Source organism: Monopterus albus, unplaced genomic scaffold (genome assembly GCF_001952655.1).
Source record: "Monopterus albus unplaced genomic scaffold, M_albus_1.0 scaffold404.1, whole genome shotgun sequence".
Classification (NCBI taxonomy): Eukaryota; Metazoa; Chordata; class Actinopteri; order Synbranchiformes; family Synbranchidae; genus Monopterus; species Monopterus albus.
In genome coordinates this window covers 56,818-75,794 of record NW_018128284.1, presented here as the reverse complement: position 1 = coordinate 75,794, position 18,977 = coordinate 56,818, and the positions used below count along the sequence as shown (strand labels likewise).

The window sequence follows — 18,977 nt, the reverse complement described above, 5'->3', positions numbered from 1 at the left end:
TTCATTCATTTTCTAAAAGGCACTATAAAAACTCCAAAGAATAGGCATTATGTGCATTTGACCAATTATACTGTATTGTCTAGTACATTATGGTAGGAACTTTGTCTTGGTGATGCTAGAACATAAAAAGCTGAACATCTGGAGTTTTGTTTACAGGCAATAATTGATGCTATTGGCAATTTCAAATGGGAGAAATGAATAGGAAGGGGGCTAAAAGATAGAAAACAACATTAGATTTTACAAAAGATTCCTCTTTATTGGTTTGGTTTTACTTGAACAGCCAGAAAAAAATCCTTTTTACAGATGATTACTTAAAGAACAATAAATAGCTTTTATCGATGAAAAAATAAATCGGTTTGATATCACCCTGTGGAATGCTGACAGTGGCATTGAAAGCACATTTAGTCTGTGAGCCAGTTCATTTTGAGGAGAAGACATTACTTCTGTAAGGACTTTTTATTACTAACTGAATTCATTAACACAAGATTTTTTTTGGTGCATGTTGTAACCCATTACTTTTTTCTCTACATAATAATCAACACATATTTACAAAGATTTACAGCACTTCAATGTGGGAGATGGGAGTGCCCATCGGGATATGCTGTTGCCAGGCAACCAGAGAAAGAGAGAAAGCTAGTTGTTCATTTCTAAAGTGAGACCTGGATAGAAATTGGATATGGGGAGGGGGCTTGGCAATGTACACGAGGTATGTCAGGGATTTCAAACTTAGTGATGAAACTATATTTTACAATACAGTACTGAGTGTAAAATTTGGCTACTATCAACTTATTGGTCCTTTTTGAGCACCTAAGCATTTGCAGTGGTGCAAGAGATTCAGGACATTTAAACTTCAAAGCATCTCAAACTAAATATTTATATAAAACCATTCAACGTGACCACATTGTAAAAGAAAAGCACCTTTCTCCATGCTTTTCCAGCTCTTCTCAGCACAGAGATACTGTGCTGGAAGACAGGGAGATAAAGCTGTTCCTCTTACTGGATCAGGGAGAGGAGGTTTGGATGGGATGGCCGTTGACATCACCCAAAAACACTAGCGAATTCAGAAGGGATGTGGGTGGCTGTAAACTGCTGTTGTCATGGTGATGTGCAGGATTAAGATGAGAGTATGTACCACTGGTGAAAACCTTAGGTTGTCAGTTTCAAGAAGGGGTTCCATACATCCAGTCATTATTACTGCCCTCCACCGCATGTTCACAATGATGTACTGAGACGAGTGGTCTCTCACCTTCTTATATTCCTTCTCTTCCTGGTGCTGTGACAAAGAGGCAGGTCTTTACACATTAGGTCCTTTGATCGTTCCTGCCTCCTGTAGTCTCGGGGAGGTGTATGCTGATGCAGCTAGGCACATTGCCACCTCGCAGAAGCCTGGCAAACCTGATGGACCTGCCTTACCCGGGAGACCGGGCTCTCCAGCTGATCCCTGAGGTCCTCTCTCACCAGGCCTACCATCCCGAGCCACACCATCAACACCTGGAGGACCTGTGGACAAAGATGGTTCCACATCAAGTATGGAATTTAACAGATTTCCAGTGGTCAAGATGAGGAAATGCACTGAGTACATTTGAATCTCTTGAAACCTGATGCAGAACTTTGATTATGCTGTATATATCCATACATCTATGTTGTGTGTAGGTGTGCACAGGGGAGTGTGAGTGTTTGAATTAGTGTGTACTGTTGCAATCCTATTACATTCCCATTCAAAAGCATCTGTGAGTGGAGTTAATGACCCTTTTAAATGCCTTTGAACAGGCTCTCCTGTGGTGAGTCCTGTAATGCCAAGTCCTTCAGTTTCTTAATGTCCCTTTCCTTTTCATCTTTAATTAGTAAATGTGTTTTCCATTCAAAGTATAGGCATATATCTTGCAAAATTCCATTATCTTACCTTGTATTCCTGGGGGTCCTGGGGGTCCTGGGTGAGGTTTACCAGCATCTCCTCTTTTGCCCGTCACCCCTCTCTTTCCTGGGAAAGACAAAAAATGTAGTGGCATCAGATTTACCTTATCTTACTTACCTTTATCAATGCATGAAGGTGTCTTGCATAATATTTTTTTTTACCTTTAGGTCCTATGTTCCCAATCTGTCCAGGTGCTCCAATAATGCCAGGAATTCCACGGGCACCAGGCAGGCCATGTGGCCCTTGAGGGCCGGGTGCCCCTGGAGGTCCAGGAGGCCCAGGAGGCCCCATTACACCTGCACGACCAAGCACAGCCCTCTTGGCACTCATTGCCACTGCTGCTAGTCTCTCTGTAACAGAGCAGACAGCATCATCATTTTGATTAAATTACCTTTTATGATGGGCAACTGATAGCTCAGGAGATGAAAGTAGTTTTGGGAAATGAGCTAATCTAATCTCCCCCATGAACATCAAAGGTGAATATTCAGATCTAGACTCTCACCCTGCAACATCTTTAGCACCACTTCAATAATATGCTGGTCTGATGCATCACGGCCCTGGAGAAAGGAAAAGGAGACTGAGCATTGCAGGGAGAAAGCAACCGACCAAATGTATCAGCCAGTATATGTCCATATACACTACATTCCATACATCACCAATGCTTTGATCAAGAGTGAACTGGACTCACCGGTTGTCCCTGAATGCCTGGCATGCCAGGTACACCTCGCTCTCCATTCAGTCCCCTAGGACCAGATAGTCCTGGTGGTCCCTGGTCTCCTAGTTTCCCAGGGTCTCCAGTAGGTCCGTTGTGACCAGGGTCACCCCTAATTCCTTGCTAGGAAGAGTGTTAGGTGAGAGTGAGAGTAAAAGCAGAGGCCAATAAAAAAGTGAGAAAGAAATCAAAATTATTAAATTGTTAAATATGCAGAAAGGAACAAATGAAAGACCAAAAAAAAAAAAAACTGGCATTTTTATGAAACAGTTATCAAATTTACACAGTACAAGCTCACCTGTCCTTTTGGCCCAGGTTCGCCAGACAAGCCCTGGGACAGCAAAGAGAGACTGTCATTTTCACATTCATCACTTCTATCATTTCTGCCTCAAAAACCACTCATTGAGCAATAATTCAAGAATGACTAATCTGTATGAAGATCTATACTTGTGGCTCTGTTGCTTTGTTGTCATATAAATAGCTCATTTGCTATCTGGATTATTATGGGGATTTGTATGCGAATTCAAAAACAGGCTTCCTCCTCTTTTAACTTCATATTTCATATATCATTCTACTCTGCGGCCTTCAGAACCAACAGCTTAAACCTCCTTGTCTAAAGCCATGAGGTTTTAGTGTTTTGTTGATTCAGAGGCTGTTGTGGATCTTTAAAACAGGAAGTTATAAAGAATGTTCAAATTATACTAATGAGTTTTACCTTTTCACCCTTCTCGCCAGCCAGTCCCTCGACACCAGGGTCACCCTAAAAGAGGAGGAGAGAGAGAGATGGCTGTAGAAGTGTACTCATCAGCATGTAGCTAGTCTAGGAGATATGTTTCTAATGATGTGGTTTAAAAGAGCAAAATTGCCACTCACAATGTCTCCCTTTGATCCAACTTTTCCTTGAAAGCCCTGGAAAGACATACGGTTCAGAACATGTAAAGAGTTAAATGAAGTTTATATAATTCTAAATGTTGATTCAAGCTTGTGACACTGCTGACCACTAAGTAAGAAAGATGCTGTCTCATCTCATCTCAAACATGGCAGATGAGGATGTTTAGATTATCATTCATATTGCTTAATTACATTGGGTGCCTCATTCAATTTGCTGAGTTCACATTTATTGATGGGTAAATACTGCCCCCAATGGACAAGCCTATTTAACTTAATTATTATAAAGTATGCACAAGGATTCTTGCACACACTGACCTGGTCTCCCTTGGTTCCACTGAGACCTTGGGCACCTGGAATACCAATGGGCCCTCTTTCTCCTTTGTTTCCCTGTTAGGAGATACAGTAACAGAAATAGTATTGTTAGTACAACCTAAAATCTGCTAAAACTTGTATGAAAAGACACAATGCTACTTACAGGCTTGCCTAATATCCCCTGTGGCCCAACTGGTCCTTGCTGGCCTCTGTCACCCTGTCGAATTCAGATCAGGTGTGCAAGTATGGTTTATAAGCAGATTATATATCTATATCTATCTATATATATATAGATAGATATATGTGATTAGCTCATCTATATAGATATATTAGTTTTAATGTAATATTCTGGATTTGCACCTTAGGTCCAGGGACGCCTTCCATACCGGGCTCACCAAGAAGACCAGGCTCACCCTAGGAGAATGCAAAAGTATAGTTATTCACTGCATTATACACAACAAGCATACAATTGTTTATTCAGAGGTGTTCCTAATATTCTGACCCTCTCATATATGTAGCTGGGGAGGACAAAAATATAGAAACACCTCTAAATATAATGTAGTCCAATATAACACCACCTTTAACTATGACCTCAATAATAAGCATATAATTGAATTTATATATTTATGACAACTTCACCAAAAATAGAAACATTTTAAGCTTCATAAACACAGATGTTAAGGCAGAGGTGTTACATTGAATTGCATACAAGTGTATAGGTGTGTCTAATAAAGTGGCCAGTGAATGTACATAATGTGTATGTTTACCAGAGGTCCAGGGGTGCCAGACATGCCAACATGACCTCGAGGGCCAGGCTCACCCTAACAAGGGGAAAGATGACAAAACAAGGATATGTTCTAAAGAAAAAGAACATCATAAAAGCATTTTTAAAAAGTTACTCACAGTCAATACAGTATAACACAAGTTTTTAAATAATAAACTAGAGAAATGCATTTCCTGTCAAAAATGCGTGTGGATGCTGATATGCTGAAGGATCACCCTGAAAATGCCTGAAATCAATTGCTGAAACAGCTGAAGGATGACAAGAAATGGCTGAAGATCTTTGTTGAAACAGTTGAGAAGAAATGGCTGAGTTCTTTGTTGAATAAGCTGAATGACGAGATGCAATAAATACAAGCACTTTGTTGAAGAGCTGAACATTTTGATACCTGAATGGTATACTGAATTTATTAAGATGTGAACATTTTCCCATTGGTCCCCACAAAGTAGGTAAAACACGTAGGGTTGTGTGTGTGTGTGATTGTGTGTGTCGGTATGTCTGTGTCTGTCACTGCATGAAAAGAGCTGTATCCGGACAAACATGGGTATGGGAAATCCCCGCTAAACTTCAAGTTTGCCAGATGTATGAAGCAGAGTGCTTGGTTTTCGTGAAACAACCAGATACTTCATGTATGTGGATGTATACGGGAATTGGTGAAAGTTTCCTCACAGCAAGCAGTGAGGAGCAATGGCTGTGAGGTGTAAAGACCTTTCATATGTTAATGACTAGTAGGTAGAGGTGCTTTGTTATCATAGCGGGGTGGGGGATTAGCCATGGTGTTCCTTCTAAAGGACAGCAGACATCCCAGACTGCATTTTCCACTTCTGGAGTGAGGACGCCATATTCCACACGTGGAGCAACAGCGGTAAGTTTTTATTTACTCACCTACAAACCAGTAGTGTTGCAATTCAACAGACACAGCATTTTAAAATAATGTAATATCGCCATATACTCTGGCTGTCTTTGTTTCTTAAATATCGAGTTCTGAACTGAAGGCTAGCTAGCAATCTGGCTAATGTGTTTAGTGAGACATGCTACGCAGTTAACGTTATATTAATATAACGAGAAAAGCACGAGCAACAGTGAGAATTAAGAGGAAACTGTTATGGGAAATGTGTATCGTTTACTTAAAGCAAGCAGGAAAACGTGACATGTAAAGTGGCTTGATGCACCAGTTTAGGCCAAATTAACAACAGACTGCAAAGCAGGAATCAGTTTGTCTGTATTTGTTAGAGGACAGTGTCACTCTGAGGCTTCTATCCTGCAGGAGTTGTTTTAAAATAAATAAGTGTCATATCTCAGGCAGATGAAACTTCATTTTGTGTAATTCTGTTAAATACAGGACCACCACAAACTACAGCTATAGCGTAGAAACAACCCATTATGGATTCACTTTATAGGTAGGGGTTACAGTGGGACTGTTGTTGGAATTCATTCAATTATGTTCCTTTTTCTGTTTCTAAGTGCTTGTGCACTGCTAGCATTGAGAAATCATCTGCTTATACTCTCCACAGGGAACATACTGCTTAAAGTAAAACTTGGTGATGAACAAATATATGTCAGAATAACAGAGCCAAGCCTGAGTGAATTTCTGATAGCAGGTATACCCTGACACTGTAGGGAGATAGATTTTTATAAGGTGCTTTAAATTCTTATGTGTGTACTGCTTAAAATAAATTAGTAGGTTGCTTGACAACCTCATTTTATATAATTTGATAGTGTTTAAGACCATTTGATAAGCTAGTATATCAAATTCAATGAAAATGATGAATGTATATTCATTATAATGTGAAAGACATGATCCTTGTGCCCATAGCATTTACAAAGTTTGGTGTCCCAGCTGTAACAGAAGTCGTGAAAGTCTTTGACAGTTCAGGGACTGAACTGGATAATGATATTTTTGAAGAAATAGTAAAGGATCCCTCAACTGGGGTACTAGCCATCAAATATGAAACAGGTTTGTTACACAAAAAAAATTCTAATCTGTAATTTGAAATATATGTTGTTTGTACTGAAGCTTAATATAGTCTATGAAGTGGGTTTTTGAGAGGACCCTGTACAATGATGTTTCTTCTTCCTGTTTTTTTATGCTTAGAAACAGCCTCTACACAAGCCTCTCCTCAGCAGGCCCAGCTGTCATCGTCACTTGATTCGTATGACTCTCAGGATAAAGTCATCATTTCAAATAGCCCTTCCAGGAAACGCCAGAGGCTGGATGCAGACGCTAAGCAGGTATCAGTTAAAACAAACCATGTTTACATTAACATGACACTTAAATTTGTTGTGCTTTTTTTTTTTCTTTCACTAATTCCTTTTACAGAAATTGCATAAATAGAAATTGTATATTGTGTGGGCATAGTATTATTTGGGAAAATGTTTAATTGAACTGCAATGATTATGTTTCTAATATCCTTACTGAATGGTTTTTATGTTTTAAAGTTGGTGGAATCCATTCTTACCAGTAAACTTGGTGGCAAATGTATAATAAATGAATATAATCGAACCAAGTCCATGATGGATGAAACCAGAAGAAAAATGGTGAACATACTGGCAGCTGACATGACAGAGAAGAATGGGTAATTTTTAAATTGTTTTTAGCCCTTGTGAAGTTGCTGTAGTTTTCAGATTAATTTGAAATCGAAGTTAACGTTATTTTTATTCTCAATCTTGCAGTACATCACCACCCCGACAGGTGAAAGAAATGTATGCCAGAGGAATCGTGACCTTATTCCCCTATCTCAGTGACCCGTACTCTAAAAACTATGTGAGTTGCACAAAGTGGTGGTCAAGCCAAAATCATATTGAAACATTTTGAATTCTGCCAGTCAAATCCATGTCAGAGCATATTGTTTCTAAGCCATAAAGCATGTTTTTGTTCTTCTTTTGCCCTCCAAGGAGCATTTCTACGACGGTGAGAGCAGCACTGGGTACTTGGCCTGGAGGATTAAAACTATCCAGAGATGCGCTGCAAAACACAGGCAGTCATCATGTGGAGGTAACACTGATATAGTAAAGATGTGTGGAACCAAATTGTTAATGCCTGTGTTGGGACCGGGAGTAATCAACGCAATCATTTCTTTAAAATTAAACAAAATGTTCTTGATTGTCAGAGGTCTTCATAAGGTCTTTTCTCGTATTGTCTAACGTCAGGAGAAGAAGGACCATCTTGTGAAGACAAGTTTGGAGGACCGACTGCCAGACGAGAGCTCCAGCTTGCTCCACAGATGGTCTTAAGTGAAACCGAATGCACAGAAGTGATCTCACTCATGAAACATTCTGTTGATGAGGACATTGTCAAGATGAAGATGAAGCTGACATTTGTCTGCCGCCGCAATATGGTCCTTGATCCCCAGGAGTCAACCAACATACTGTTTTTCAACATTTCAAAGATGTCAAAGGCTTGGTAAATATGTTGTTACTTTGGCAGAGCAATGACAATTTAATATTTTTTAGACAAATGTCTCAAAAAAACCATACTTAAAGACTGTGTATATAATCACCAAATAGTCACTGACCAATCCCCGCTTCAGGTCGAACAGGATTTCGTTATGATGTTAGGGGAGAGCAAGCAAGTTTCTGGAGAGATGGCCAGCAACATTCAAGAAAAAGATCATCCAGCCATTCAGAAAACTTCCTTCCGTCAGTGTGCTGGAAGAACTCCTACTGGCAGCTGATCCTCCTGATGATGGAACTGATTCAGATGTGAACTTTGGTGAGCTTTGTTCAGACATAAAATGTTAACATCATGTATCAACATTTACATAACACAATGTTAAAAATTTGACTGACAATTTATATAACTAAATATTTGTAAAATGTTTGACAGGATAGCTATCTGTACTGTGTATAAAACATTGAAGAAATTTCAAAGGCACTGAAGTATTTGGCTCAGCAGTAATATTACTGAACTAGTATTTTTCATTCATTTTCTACCGCTTGTCCCCGAACGGGGTCGGGGGGTGCTGGAGCCAATCCCAGCCGGCAATCGGGTGAAGGCGGGGTACACCCTGGACAGGTCGCCAATCCATCGCAGTACTGAACTAGTAATTTGGGCATAAACTCTCATTAGAGGCACTGGATTTTGTTGATGATCCACAAAATGTAGTTTTATTAAAAATAAAACTTGTTTCAAGTTGGGACAGTGACCTCTCAACGATTTTGCTGCTGTTACATCTGATTCCACCTTCTGCTCGGGGATGGAAGAGACCAGGAAAGGTGTCAGCTTACCAAGCAGAAAAGCATCTTGTGGTCTTCCAGAAAGTGTGTATTTTTTATGTATGATAAGAATGGTTGACTTACAGTATTATAACCATGTGGTTCTAATAATTTGTCTGTCATTTTAGACTGGGACAAATATCCAAGAGCATCTTCGCTCCATCACTACCAGTACTCAAGCCTATCTCCTTGCTGTTGGAGTGAATAAGAAAATGATCCACCAGTTCTTCATCATTCTTGACAAGGACGCCATTCCATGCAAGTCAACCTCATCTCTTGGTGCACTTGACGAACTATTTAAGGCACATTTTGTGTTTGGTCCACAACATGTACACCTTCATCCAAACCACTGTGTACAACATAGATGTTGGCAAAATCAAGGAGAGTCCTTGTGTTGCTGAAGTTAGGGCAAGGTTGCTTTGTTAGTGGTTGACAGTGATTGGCGCTTGTCCTCCTCCATGATGTGTTATGTTTGTCAGGCCAAGTTTACTGGTTCTAATTTGCTTGTTAGGCATTTAAAAATAGTTCACGGTTTCTTGCCTGGAAAAAATCTGCACCTTAAATGTGCAGGTAGTGGTTGTGGTTATGTATTTGGTACTTTTTCCGGTTTTAGGAAACATTTAAACACTAAACACACTGAGTGTATTGACCAGCAAGTTGATACTGATGTTAATTTACAGCCTAATATAGCAGCTAAACCGAGTAGCAGTGTAGGAGAAGTGGTGTCAACTCATGAGGAATAGTGTTAAATGTAACTCTTACAGTGTTACTTTAACACTGCAGAATTTACTGTGTATGCATGTATGTGTGTATGTATTAAAGCATTTTTAATTCAACATTACAGGAAGCTGTAAGGCGCCTCCATAATTCGGATAACAACCCACATAAATATGATCCACAAACTGGGTAAGAATACTGTTTTTTTTTTATATGCTATGTATGAGGTTTTATGTAATCATTTTACATGTAATTAATGACTACTCTCTTTCCACACAAAATAAGTTCACCTCATAATCAGGCAGTGATTACATATCTGCTGGAGGAATTGAAGACAACTTTTGCAGATGCAGACCCTGAGTGTATAAAGGGTAATCAGAAATTGTTATTGAAATTACTTTCATGTCCCTTTATTGTTATTCCTCTAATAATTTGAATTGTTTTTGTCACTTATCTGAATTATTGTTCTATTCAGCCTATTGCAGGACTTACTATGAGACATTGCAGAGGAAATACTCTTCGTCTCAGCCATGAAAGTCCCAGCTAAGAGACTGCATTAAGGTCGGGGCTAAAAACCGACAAAGGAAAAGACGAGTAAGTGTAGAAATTCATCTATGTTTTAAGCTCGGTACATCTCTGGGTGTTCTTAGGGGTTAACGTATGGTGTGTTTTGCAGTTGCTGGAGTCCAGGTCTAAGGTCATCCAAACAGATGCAGAGAGAGAACTGTGGCAAACTGCAATGCTGGAACTGATGTCCAATGAGGAGGATACCATTGTTGGTGAAAGACCGGTGTGGGTTGGAAGGTCTCCACCTCACAGGAGCCCACAATTGTCAGAGCTTTGCCAGCGGCTGCAGTGCAGACTGGAGGCGGATATGGGCTACGCTCTTACACACCGTCAGCGTGTAAGAGTTGATGAAACTGAGCCAGAAGGACATTCATTTTTGGACCTCTAACAAGCACTGGTGCATGTGTTTGTTTTAGTATTGCTTTTAATTTAATTGCACCATTATAATTCGTCATTTTTTTCCCCATGTTTTCTGTTTTCCCTTATTCTTTGTATATTAGAGTTTTGGTTTAATTAAAAAAAAACATTTCTGAATCAATTCCATTCTGATGTTTTAAAGGGTGCGGGGGTTGTATGTTACAGTGGAGGGGTGGGGGGTGTAAATACCTGCCCAATAACCAAGTCACAAGTCACTAAGCAATGAGGTCTTGGGTTGGGCTAAATAAAAAAGTGTGACCAATCAAATAATATCGACAGGAAAGTGACTGGGTAATGTCCCAATAGATGTCAGGGTTTCGGAAGTGTTTTTTTTTTTTATTTAAAACAACCAATCAATGTTGAGATAAAGGACCAATGGGGACAGCAGAGTTGTGCAAAGGTGTAAAATGCAAATGGTCCTTGAGGTGTGAATGTCTCCTGACAAATTCTTTGAGGGGATTACTAGCCATGGCAACAAATGGCTGTGCCATGGGAGTATACCTCAGCAAGATACATCCGAATTGGTATCTTTCTGGAAGTATCCTAGCTTGGTGGAATTTGATGTATACGTTCAGTGGTACTTGTAGATACTTCCAAAAATCAGTGGTGTATACGAGAGTATTTTTTTAGTATATTACTTGTGTGGTGTAGAAGAGAATTATTTATGTAGAGATACTGCTTGCAAACCAATGATGTAAGATGATGTCATGGGGTAGGACTGGATAAGTCTGATTTCTTCCTACTCCATTCAAGCATGTACTAGGTATAAGCAAATTGATATTGGATTAGCATTTGTTGGATATGTGTAAAATTATGTGTGTTGACATATCAACTGTCTTTACATGCTTGAAAGAATAAATCAAATCAAAATTCTAGCTTGCTGGAATTTGATGTATACGGTCAGTGATACTTGTAGATATTTCCGAAAATCAGTGGTCTATTTGGGAGTTTCCTAGTACAGATACACCTCTTTTCATGCAGTGTGTGTGTGAGTGAGTGAGAGTAGTCCTACACCCTGAGGGCTACTAGAGTGTGGCTATTGAAGTGAAGCATAAAATGTAAATGGTAATTAACCATAAAGGATATCAAAAAGTTGTGTACATTACCAATACCTTTGGAGTTGCTGAATAGCAAACAGTTGAAATCATGTTTCTAGTTAAAAGTATGCTGAAGTTATAAGATGTGAAAATGTTGCCCATACATTTGAATGGGGCAAAATTAGCTGAAAAAAGCGTAATATTGTAAAAAATATAAATGTTACAAACAAGAAAAATAGTAAAGTATGTGCTTAAAAAGCTGAACATTTTGATACCTGAATGGTTATTCTAGCTGAAAATATGCTGAAGAAATTAGGTGACAAAAAATGGATGGAAGAACCAAGAATAATAAAAAAGCCAGGATAACATAGTGTGGATGCTTCACAGCATCCACACAAATAGAGAAATGCATTTTTTTGAAGAAAAAAAAAATGTGTGTGTGGATGCTGACCGCTGAAGGATCGCCCTGCAAATGCTGACACACCACAGCTAAATGTTTTGATTTTAAAATATTTTAAACATCAAGCATGTTGTGGGGCACTTATGTGAGCTTAATTTATAATTGTGCTTTTTTTTTTAAATTCTGGCATATGTTGGGGATTTAATGTAATCTTAATGTGCAAGCTGGGCTGTTATTTTGAAAATCCATCACATTTTTGAGCCTCTGGGTGAGCTGAATTTACAGTCTGGAGCTTATATTTTAAAAATCTGACATGGTATTGGACCCTCATGTGGGCAAATTTGGAAACATGGGTTTTTATTGTAAAAATCTGGCACATTTCTGGGGCCTTTATGTCAGCTTAAGTTGCATTCAGGGGCTTTTATATGGAAATTCTGGCATGTTTGGGGGCTTTCATTTAAATTTTAATTTGCAATCAAAGGCATTATTTTGAAAATTTGGTGTATTTTGGGGTCTTATTTTTAACTCATATTTTGAAGTTAGACCAATCTGTCTCTCTCTCTGTGTGTGTGTGTGTGTGTGTGTGTGTGTCACTGCGCCACTGTGCGTTACTGTGCATCACTATTGATTGGATTGTATATGGGTTTTATTTTGTGTGCATGTTATTTTGTTGCTGTTTGTGTGTGTAAAAGTAGCAGGTGAGTCATTAAGTGACTCAGCAGTTTGAGGACACTACAGCAGTCAAACATGGGATGCTGAACTAGAATGTTCCCATTCATTTGAATGAGGCAAAATTTTCAGAATAAAGCTAAATATTTTAAAAAGGTATGAAGTTTAGAAAAATTCTGAATAGAAGCATGAATGTCCTTGAAGAGCACTCATGTCACACCAGTTTATAATCTGTGGCCCTGCAGTATCCTTCAGAGTGACATTGGAATATCCTGACAACAACTTCCCACCACAAGCACATTCCAGCCTGTGCTGGTCTGACTGACAGTAGACAAGGACAAACTAGCTGACAGTAACAAGGAGCAAAGCTCTGAGCTTTGAAAGGAACTGGACATTCAGTTGTTAAACTGTTTACATTGTGTGTGTGTGTGTCCATGTGTCACTGTGCCACTGTGTGTTACTGTGCATCATTGTATTGCTTGGATTGTATATGGGTTTTATTTTGTGTGTGCATGTTATTCTGTTGCTGTTTGTGTGTAAAAGTGGCAGGTGCATCATTAAGTGACTCAGCAGTTTAAGGACACTACAGCAATTTAAGTCAAACATGGGCTTCGAACAACTGACAATGTCTATGGGAGAGTGAAGCGGCACTCTCTCTGGAATGTGCCATGTCATTCAAAAACTGTTCATCCTATTGCAATACCAAGGCCATTTTCTGATTCCTCACAGTTTTCTCTACTGTTTTCATGTATTATTTGTATGTGAAAGCTTAAGGTTGGTAGAATAAGAGCAGAAAACAAGCTGAAAAAATGTGAAAAGGCTGAAGGACAGAGCTAGAGTACAGGTCATGTGACACACTAGCAGAGAAATGTCCAAAATCAACCTTGAAAAGTAAACTACAAGAATTCAAAATCTGTAAAAGATATCAAAGAGCTGAATACATGTTTTAATAACTAAAGGGTTGCTGAATTGTTTAAAGTTGGAATGGTATGTCTAGCTGAAAATATGCTGAACTGGTTAAGGCTAAAAGAGGAGGATTTGAAGAGTTTTCCCATTCATTTGAATGGGGCAAAAATCTTTGAACATTTAAAAAAATTTTAAAAGTTAGAAAAATTCAATACAAACTAGAAAATTGCATTTTCTGAAGAAAATGCGTATAGATGCTGAGTGCTGAAAGATCGCCCTGAAAATGCTGAACATTTTGACACCTGAATGGTTTTGCTAGCTGAAAGTAAGCTGAAGTAGGATTTTCCCATTCATTTGAATGGGGCAAGATTTTCAAAATAAAGCTAAATATTTCAAGAATATGAAGTTTAAAAAAATTCTGAAGAGAAGCATGAATGTCGTTAAAGAGCTGAACATTTTGATACCTGAATGTATGTTAAAGTAGAATTTCCCTCATTCATTTGAACGGAGCAAGATTTTCAAAATAATGCTAAATATTTCAAAAGTAAGAAGTTTAGAAAAATTCTGAATAGAACCATGGATGTCCTTGAGGAGATGAACATTTTGATACCCGAAATAGCTGAAAGTATGCTGAAGTAGAATTATCCCATTCATTTGAATGTGGCAAGATTTTCATAATGAAGCTAAATATTTCAAATTATGGTGTTTAGAAAAATTCTGAATAGAAGCACTGATGTCCTTGAGGAGTTCAACATTTTGATAGCTGAAATTATGCAGAAGTAGAATGTTCCCATTCAGTTGAATGGGGCAGCATTGTCTGAATAAAGCTAAATTTTTTAAAAGTATGAAGTTTAGAAAAATTCTGAATAAAAGCATGAATGTCCTTGAAGAGCTGAAAAGTTTGCCCATTCATCTGAATCTTGATACCTGAAATAGCTGAAAGTATGCTAACGTTAAATGTTCTCATTCATTTGAATGGGGCAAGATTTTCAGAACAAAGCTAAATATTTTAAAAATATGAAGTTTAGAGAAATTCTGAAAAGAAGCATGAATGTCCTTGAAGAGCTGAACATTTTGATAGCTGAAAGCAGGCTGAAGTAGAATTTTCCCATTCATTTAAATGGAGCAAGATTTTCAAAATAAAGCTAAATATTTAAAATGTATGAAGTTTAGAAAACTTCTGAATAAAAGCATGAATGTCCTTGAACAGCTGAACAATTTGATACCCGAAACAGCTGAAAGTATGCTGAAGTAGAATTTCCCCATTCATTTGAATTGGCAAGATTTTCAAAATAAAGCTAAATATTTCAAAAGTGTGAAGTTTAGAAAAATTCTGAATAGAAGCATGCATGTCCCTGAAGAGCAAAATAAAGCTGAATATTTTAAAAAGTATGAAAGTTGTAAAAAGGCTGAATACACACCATAATGCCCTGAAAATGTTGAACATTTTGATACCAGAATGGCTTTTCTAGCTGAAAGTATCCTGAACTTATTAAGATGTGAACATTTTTCTATTGGTCCCCACAAAGTAGTAAAACAAGTAGGGTTGTGTGTGTGTGTGTCTGTGTGTATCTGTGTGTATGAGAAAGAAAGAGTAGTCCTACACACAGAAATACTAGAGTTATTGAAATGAGACATAAAATGTAAATGTAATTATGCAAAAACTGTAAAAAAAATCTCTTTACAGTATGAATAGCTGAAGAATTACTGAATAGTTATTAGTTGAAATGGTGGTTTTAGCTAAAGGTATTCTGAAGATATTAAGATGTAAATATCTTTCCCATTCATTTGAATGGGCAAAATTTTGCTGAAAAAAGCTAAATAGTTTTAAAAGCATAAATGTTACAAACAAGAAAAATACAAGCACACATGTCCTTAAAGAGCTGAACATTTTGATACCTGAATGGTTTTTCTAGGTGAAAGTATGCTTCACAGCATCTACACAATAAAGATTAGGATAACATACTGTGGAGGCATTACTGCATCCACTCAATAAAGAACAGGATAACAATATGTGGGTGCTTTACAGCATCCACAAAATAAAGAACAGGATAGCATAGTGTGTGTTTCACAGCATCCACACAAAGAGTAGGATAACAATATGTGGGTGCTTTACAGCATCCACAAAATAAAGAACAGGATAGCATAGTGTGTGTTTCACAGCATCCACAAAATAAAGACCAGGATAGCATAGTGTGTGTTTCATAGCATCCACACAATAAACAATTGGATATCAGTGTGGATGCTTTTCAGCATCCACACAATAGATATGAGGGTAACAATAGTGTGTATGTTGCTGTTCCAGCATCCACACAATAATACAAGTTTTTAAAAGGCTTACCTTGGCTCCAGGTCCACCTTTAGCTCCAGGACTGCCAGGCAATCCCTACAGACAGAAATAACAGGACTAAAATCAGAGAAAATCAGAATCATCCCTGTATTTTGGATATCCTGGTTGTCTAATAGTATAAGTGAAAATGATATACAGTAGTTGCAACATCCCTGTTTTGATTCTAGCTGGAGACTTTCAATGCCAAAGAAAACGCTTCACAGGAAGAATTCAGTAAGGGGTACAGTGTATTTCACATTTGAAATACAGAGAGGCAACCTGAAAATGCTGTTGTGTAATGGATGTGGATATTAGTATGTGGGTGGTGGTGGTAGTAGTAATAAAGTTGAGGCCTGAAATACTGAAAATAGGCCAAGCTGTAGCATCAGTTGTTTCCATACACCAGTCTGTGGCAGTTTTCCTTGCAGTGATTTTGTGTGTGCACGTGAGAGATGGTATAATACAGCAAGACATAAAGCAGGCTAAGTTATGGTGTTTGAGTTTGCAGCAGTGTCAGAGTCACCGCAATGACCACACAGCAAATTGTGCATCACATCCTCCATTACCCCTCAGTCCGAATGACACACACAAACACACAAGGATAGTCACTGGTCTGATTGTGATAAATCACATGTGGTGGGAGGGAGAATGCTATTTCAAGGTGGTTTAAATTCTGAAATACTGTGGGCTACAGGGTCACCATTAACCTGGATGCGTGCCCAGAAAACAAAACATAACAACATTTACAGGCTCCTTCATGCTGGTTTCCTCTGACTGGGTTCAGGCTTTGTTGAATCAAGGAGGAGAACAGATTGAACACCCCTACGTGGTGTGAGAGACAATAGGCATTTACAGACTGTCCTATTTACATGTGCATTTAGTCGCATTACTGAACAATCGTCAGACACACAAACTGGAGAGTCACTCACCGCTGCTCCCTGAGGACCAGGAGGACCAGGCATCCCAGCCTGGCCAGGGCTGCCCTACAGAAAAGAAAGGAGAAAAACAATAAATTGTCATTTTTTTACTGAAATTAAAGTTACTCATCATACTCACAGCTGGCAACCCTTACTTTGATTCCAGGAATACCAAGTGTGCCATCTTTTCCATCAATACCTGGCAGACCCTGAAAAAGAAGGCAGGGGCAATCACTCTCTGAACAAAACTACTGTGTGTAAGTGCACAAATAAAAGTGCGTTCACTCACATTCTCTCCCTTTATCCCAACTGCACCCTGTGGGCCCTGGATACCTCGGCTACCCTGTGGAAGATAAACAAATCAGTGAACATCAGATTCACTGTCTAAAAGTGGTTCATGTCTTATGTCTTGCACCAAACCATTGACAATATTCTTCAAGGAAAAACACAAGTCAGGTCACCTCACCCTCGTTGTTCCTCCTGCACACTATAAGAAATGGGGAGGTCGTGCTTTTGCCGTGCATGGCCCTAGATTGTGGAACTCCTTACCCTTAGATATACGCTCTATAACTGAGCTGGTAACCTTCAAGTCAGCTCTAAAAACGTATCTTTTCAAACAAGCTTTTAATGTTCAGCTTGTTTATTGGTCTTGTATGACCACTATCTTTGAGTCCCTTTTTGTGATAATAGGCCGGGTAGAAATTATGCTATATGAGTGCTTGTGTTTGTCTTTTGTTTCTCTTCTAGCCTTGATTGTTTTGAACTGGCCTCTCCGGGTGGTCCCTGAGGTCCCTCCTCACCCTGTGAACAACAGAGAGAGACTTAGAGTAGTTTGTGCACATGTGTACCCATTTTTCTATGAGTATTCGTGTCTGTGTTTGTCTGTATTTCTGTGCATGTTCTCACCGGAGGCCCAGGAATTCCTATAAGTCCATTGATGCCCTTGTAACCACGAGGTCCCTATGGGGAAAAAAACTGCCATCAGTCACTTCAGATCAGGGAGGATGCTAAGTCATTGTAGCCCGCTATTCACTGTAATAAAAGGGTAATTAGTCCTTAACGTATTTCACTAGTAGGGGCGACACACCGAGTCAGCCACTCTTGCTTTGGCACTAAGCCGGGGTGCTAACTTGGCTAACACGGCTAATGTTAACAGTAAGACGGATGGCTACAGCGGATCATTAACTACAGATGGAGGCACTGTGGACCCAGACAACCTCAAGTTATCATTTCCATATGTCCCCATTGTTGGTAATGATGTTTGTATAGGGGGGTGGGTCTGGCTGTGCCTCCTTGGTGCTCATCTGAAAATGAGAATAGCCTTGCAGCAAAAGAGAAAGAGGACAAAATAGTTCTGTGTAACAGTGAAGAAGGAAATGTGGTACTCACTGCCTCTCCTTTGGGACCCATCATTCCTGGATAACCCCTCAGACCCACTGGACCCTTACAAAGAAGCAATGAACAAGATAAGAGACTGTCTCTTTGTCTTGACCATGATTAGACAAAGAGCACCACAAATGCTAGAATGTTAACTTCTGTCAAAGTAACGATACTATGTCTAAACAACAAAGTATTTGCTTATATTTCTAACTTTGCCAGGTGACAAAAAAGATGATTTCTTGGCATACCAGAGGCCCTGGAATGCCCTGTTCCCCAGAGATGCCCATATCTCCACTGGGGCCCTGATGAAGGAAATACAAAGAGGAGGCTGATTAGTTACTGTCATTTATGTTATTCTTTGGGCATTGAGTGCCTGCTACCTATCATGGCACATTCAAGTGGGGAGAAGGTGCTGAAGCTACAGTTGTTTTTGAGAATTGAAGATCTGACACCACATCCAAGTATAGTAATTGCACATAAATGCACAAAATACCACAGGAGAGCAGTTCAAGAGCAATGACAAACAACAAATACCCTGCAAATGTCCCAGTCAATCATGTTACAGGTAGCAGATGAAGTCAGTCAGACCTCACTGTGCGCTGCTGTTACACACTACTCAGTTACAATTTCCTCAAGAAGTCAAGTTTCACAAGGACACTCTGTTACATAATGGATTGATCCCGAACAAAGAAGCTGTAGGTGTAGATAAAGTCATCAGGGCATCTTTAACAGGCTGCATGCTTCCACAATCTGTTTATGGCAACACAGTACAGAATACAGGATTGGAGTGCATAGTGTATGTAAGTGGTAGG

General features: G+C 39.0%; 1 protein-coding gene and 2 long non-coding RNA genes across 3 annotated transcripts in view; 2 read left to right on the top strand and 1 right to left on the bottom strand.

Annotated features, from left to right (window-relative positions):
- Positions 1 to 27: 27 nt before the first annotated feature.
- col9a2 (procollagen, type IX, alpha 2) overlaps positions 28 to 18,977 on the bottom strand; it is a 31,900-nt gene continuing 12,950 nt past the window's right edge. The window contains 20 exon segments of the mRNA XM_020586401.1: positions 28 to 1,500; positions 1,904 to 1,981; positions 2,077 to 2,265; positions 2,418 to 2,472; positions 2,604 to 2,750; positions 2,926 to 2,958; positions 3,343 to 3,387; positions 3,501 to 3,536; positions 3,834 to 3,905; positions 3,994 to 4,047; positions 4,191 to 4,244; positions 4,598 to 4,651; positions 15,881 to 15,925; positions 16,798 to 16,851; positions 16,941 to 16,994; positions 17,075 to 17,169; positions 17,550 to 17,586; positions 17,692 to 17,745; positions 18,175 to 18,228; positions 18,414 to 18,467. Coding sequence (XP_020442057.1) covers positions 1,295 to 1,500; positions 1,904 to 1,981; positions 2,077 to 2,265; positions 2,418 to 2,472; positions 2,604 to 2,750; positions 2,926 to 2,958; positions 3,343 to 3,387; positions 3,501 to 3,536; positions 3,834 to 3,905; positions 3,994 to 4,047; positions 4,191 to 4,244; positions 4,598 to 4,651; positions 15,881 to 15,925; positions 16,798 to 16,851; positions 16,941 to 16,994; positions 17,075 to 17,169; positions 17,550 to 17,586; positions 17,692 to 17,745; positions 18,175 to 18,228; positions 18,414 to 18,467 — 1,470 coding nt within the window. The 3' untranslated portion in view covers positions 28 to 1,294.
- On the top strand, positions 7,776 to 9,399 carry LOC109951743 (uncharacterized). The gene is made up of 3 exons (XR_002273661.1): positions 7,776 to 8,014; positions 8,142 to 8,323; positions 8,955 to 9,399. It is a non-coding gene; the product is annotated as an uncharacterized LOC109951743 (long non-coding RNA).
- LOC109951742 (uncharacterized) lies at positions 9,617 to 10,553 on the top strand. Its single transcript, XR_002273660.1, has 4 exons — positions 9,617 to 9,732; positions 9,829 to 9,914; positions 10,019 to 10,137; positions 10,220 to 10,553. It is a non-coding gene; the product is annotated as an uncharacterized LOC109951742 (long non-coding RNA).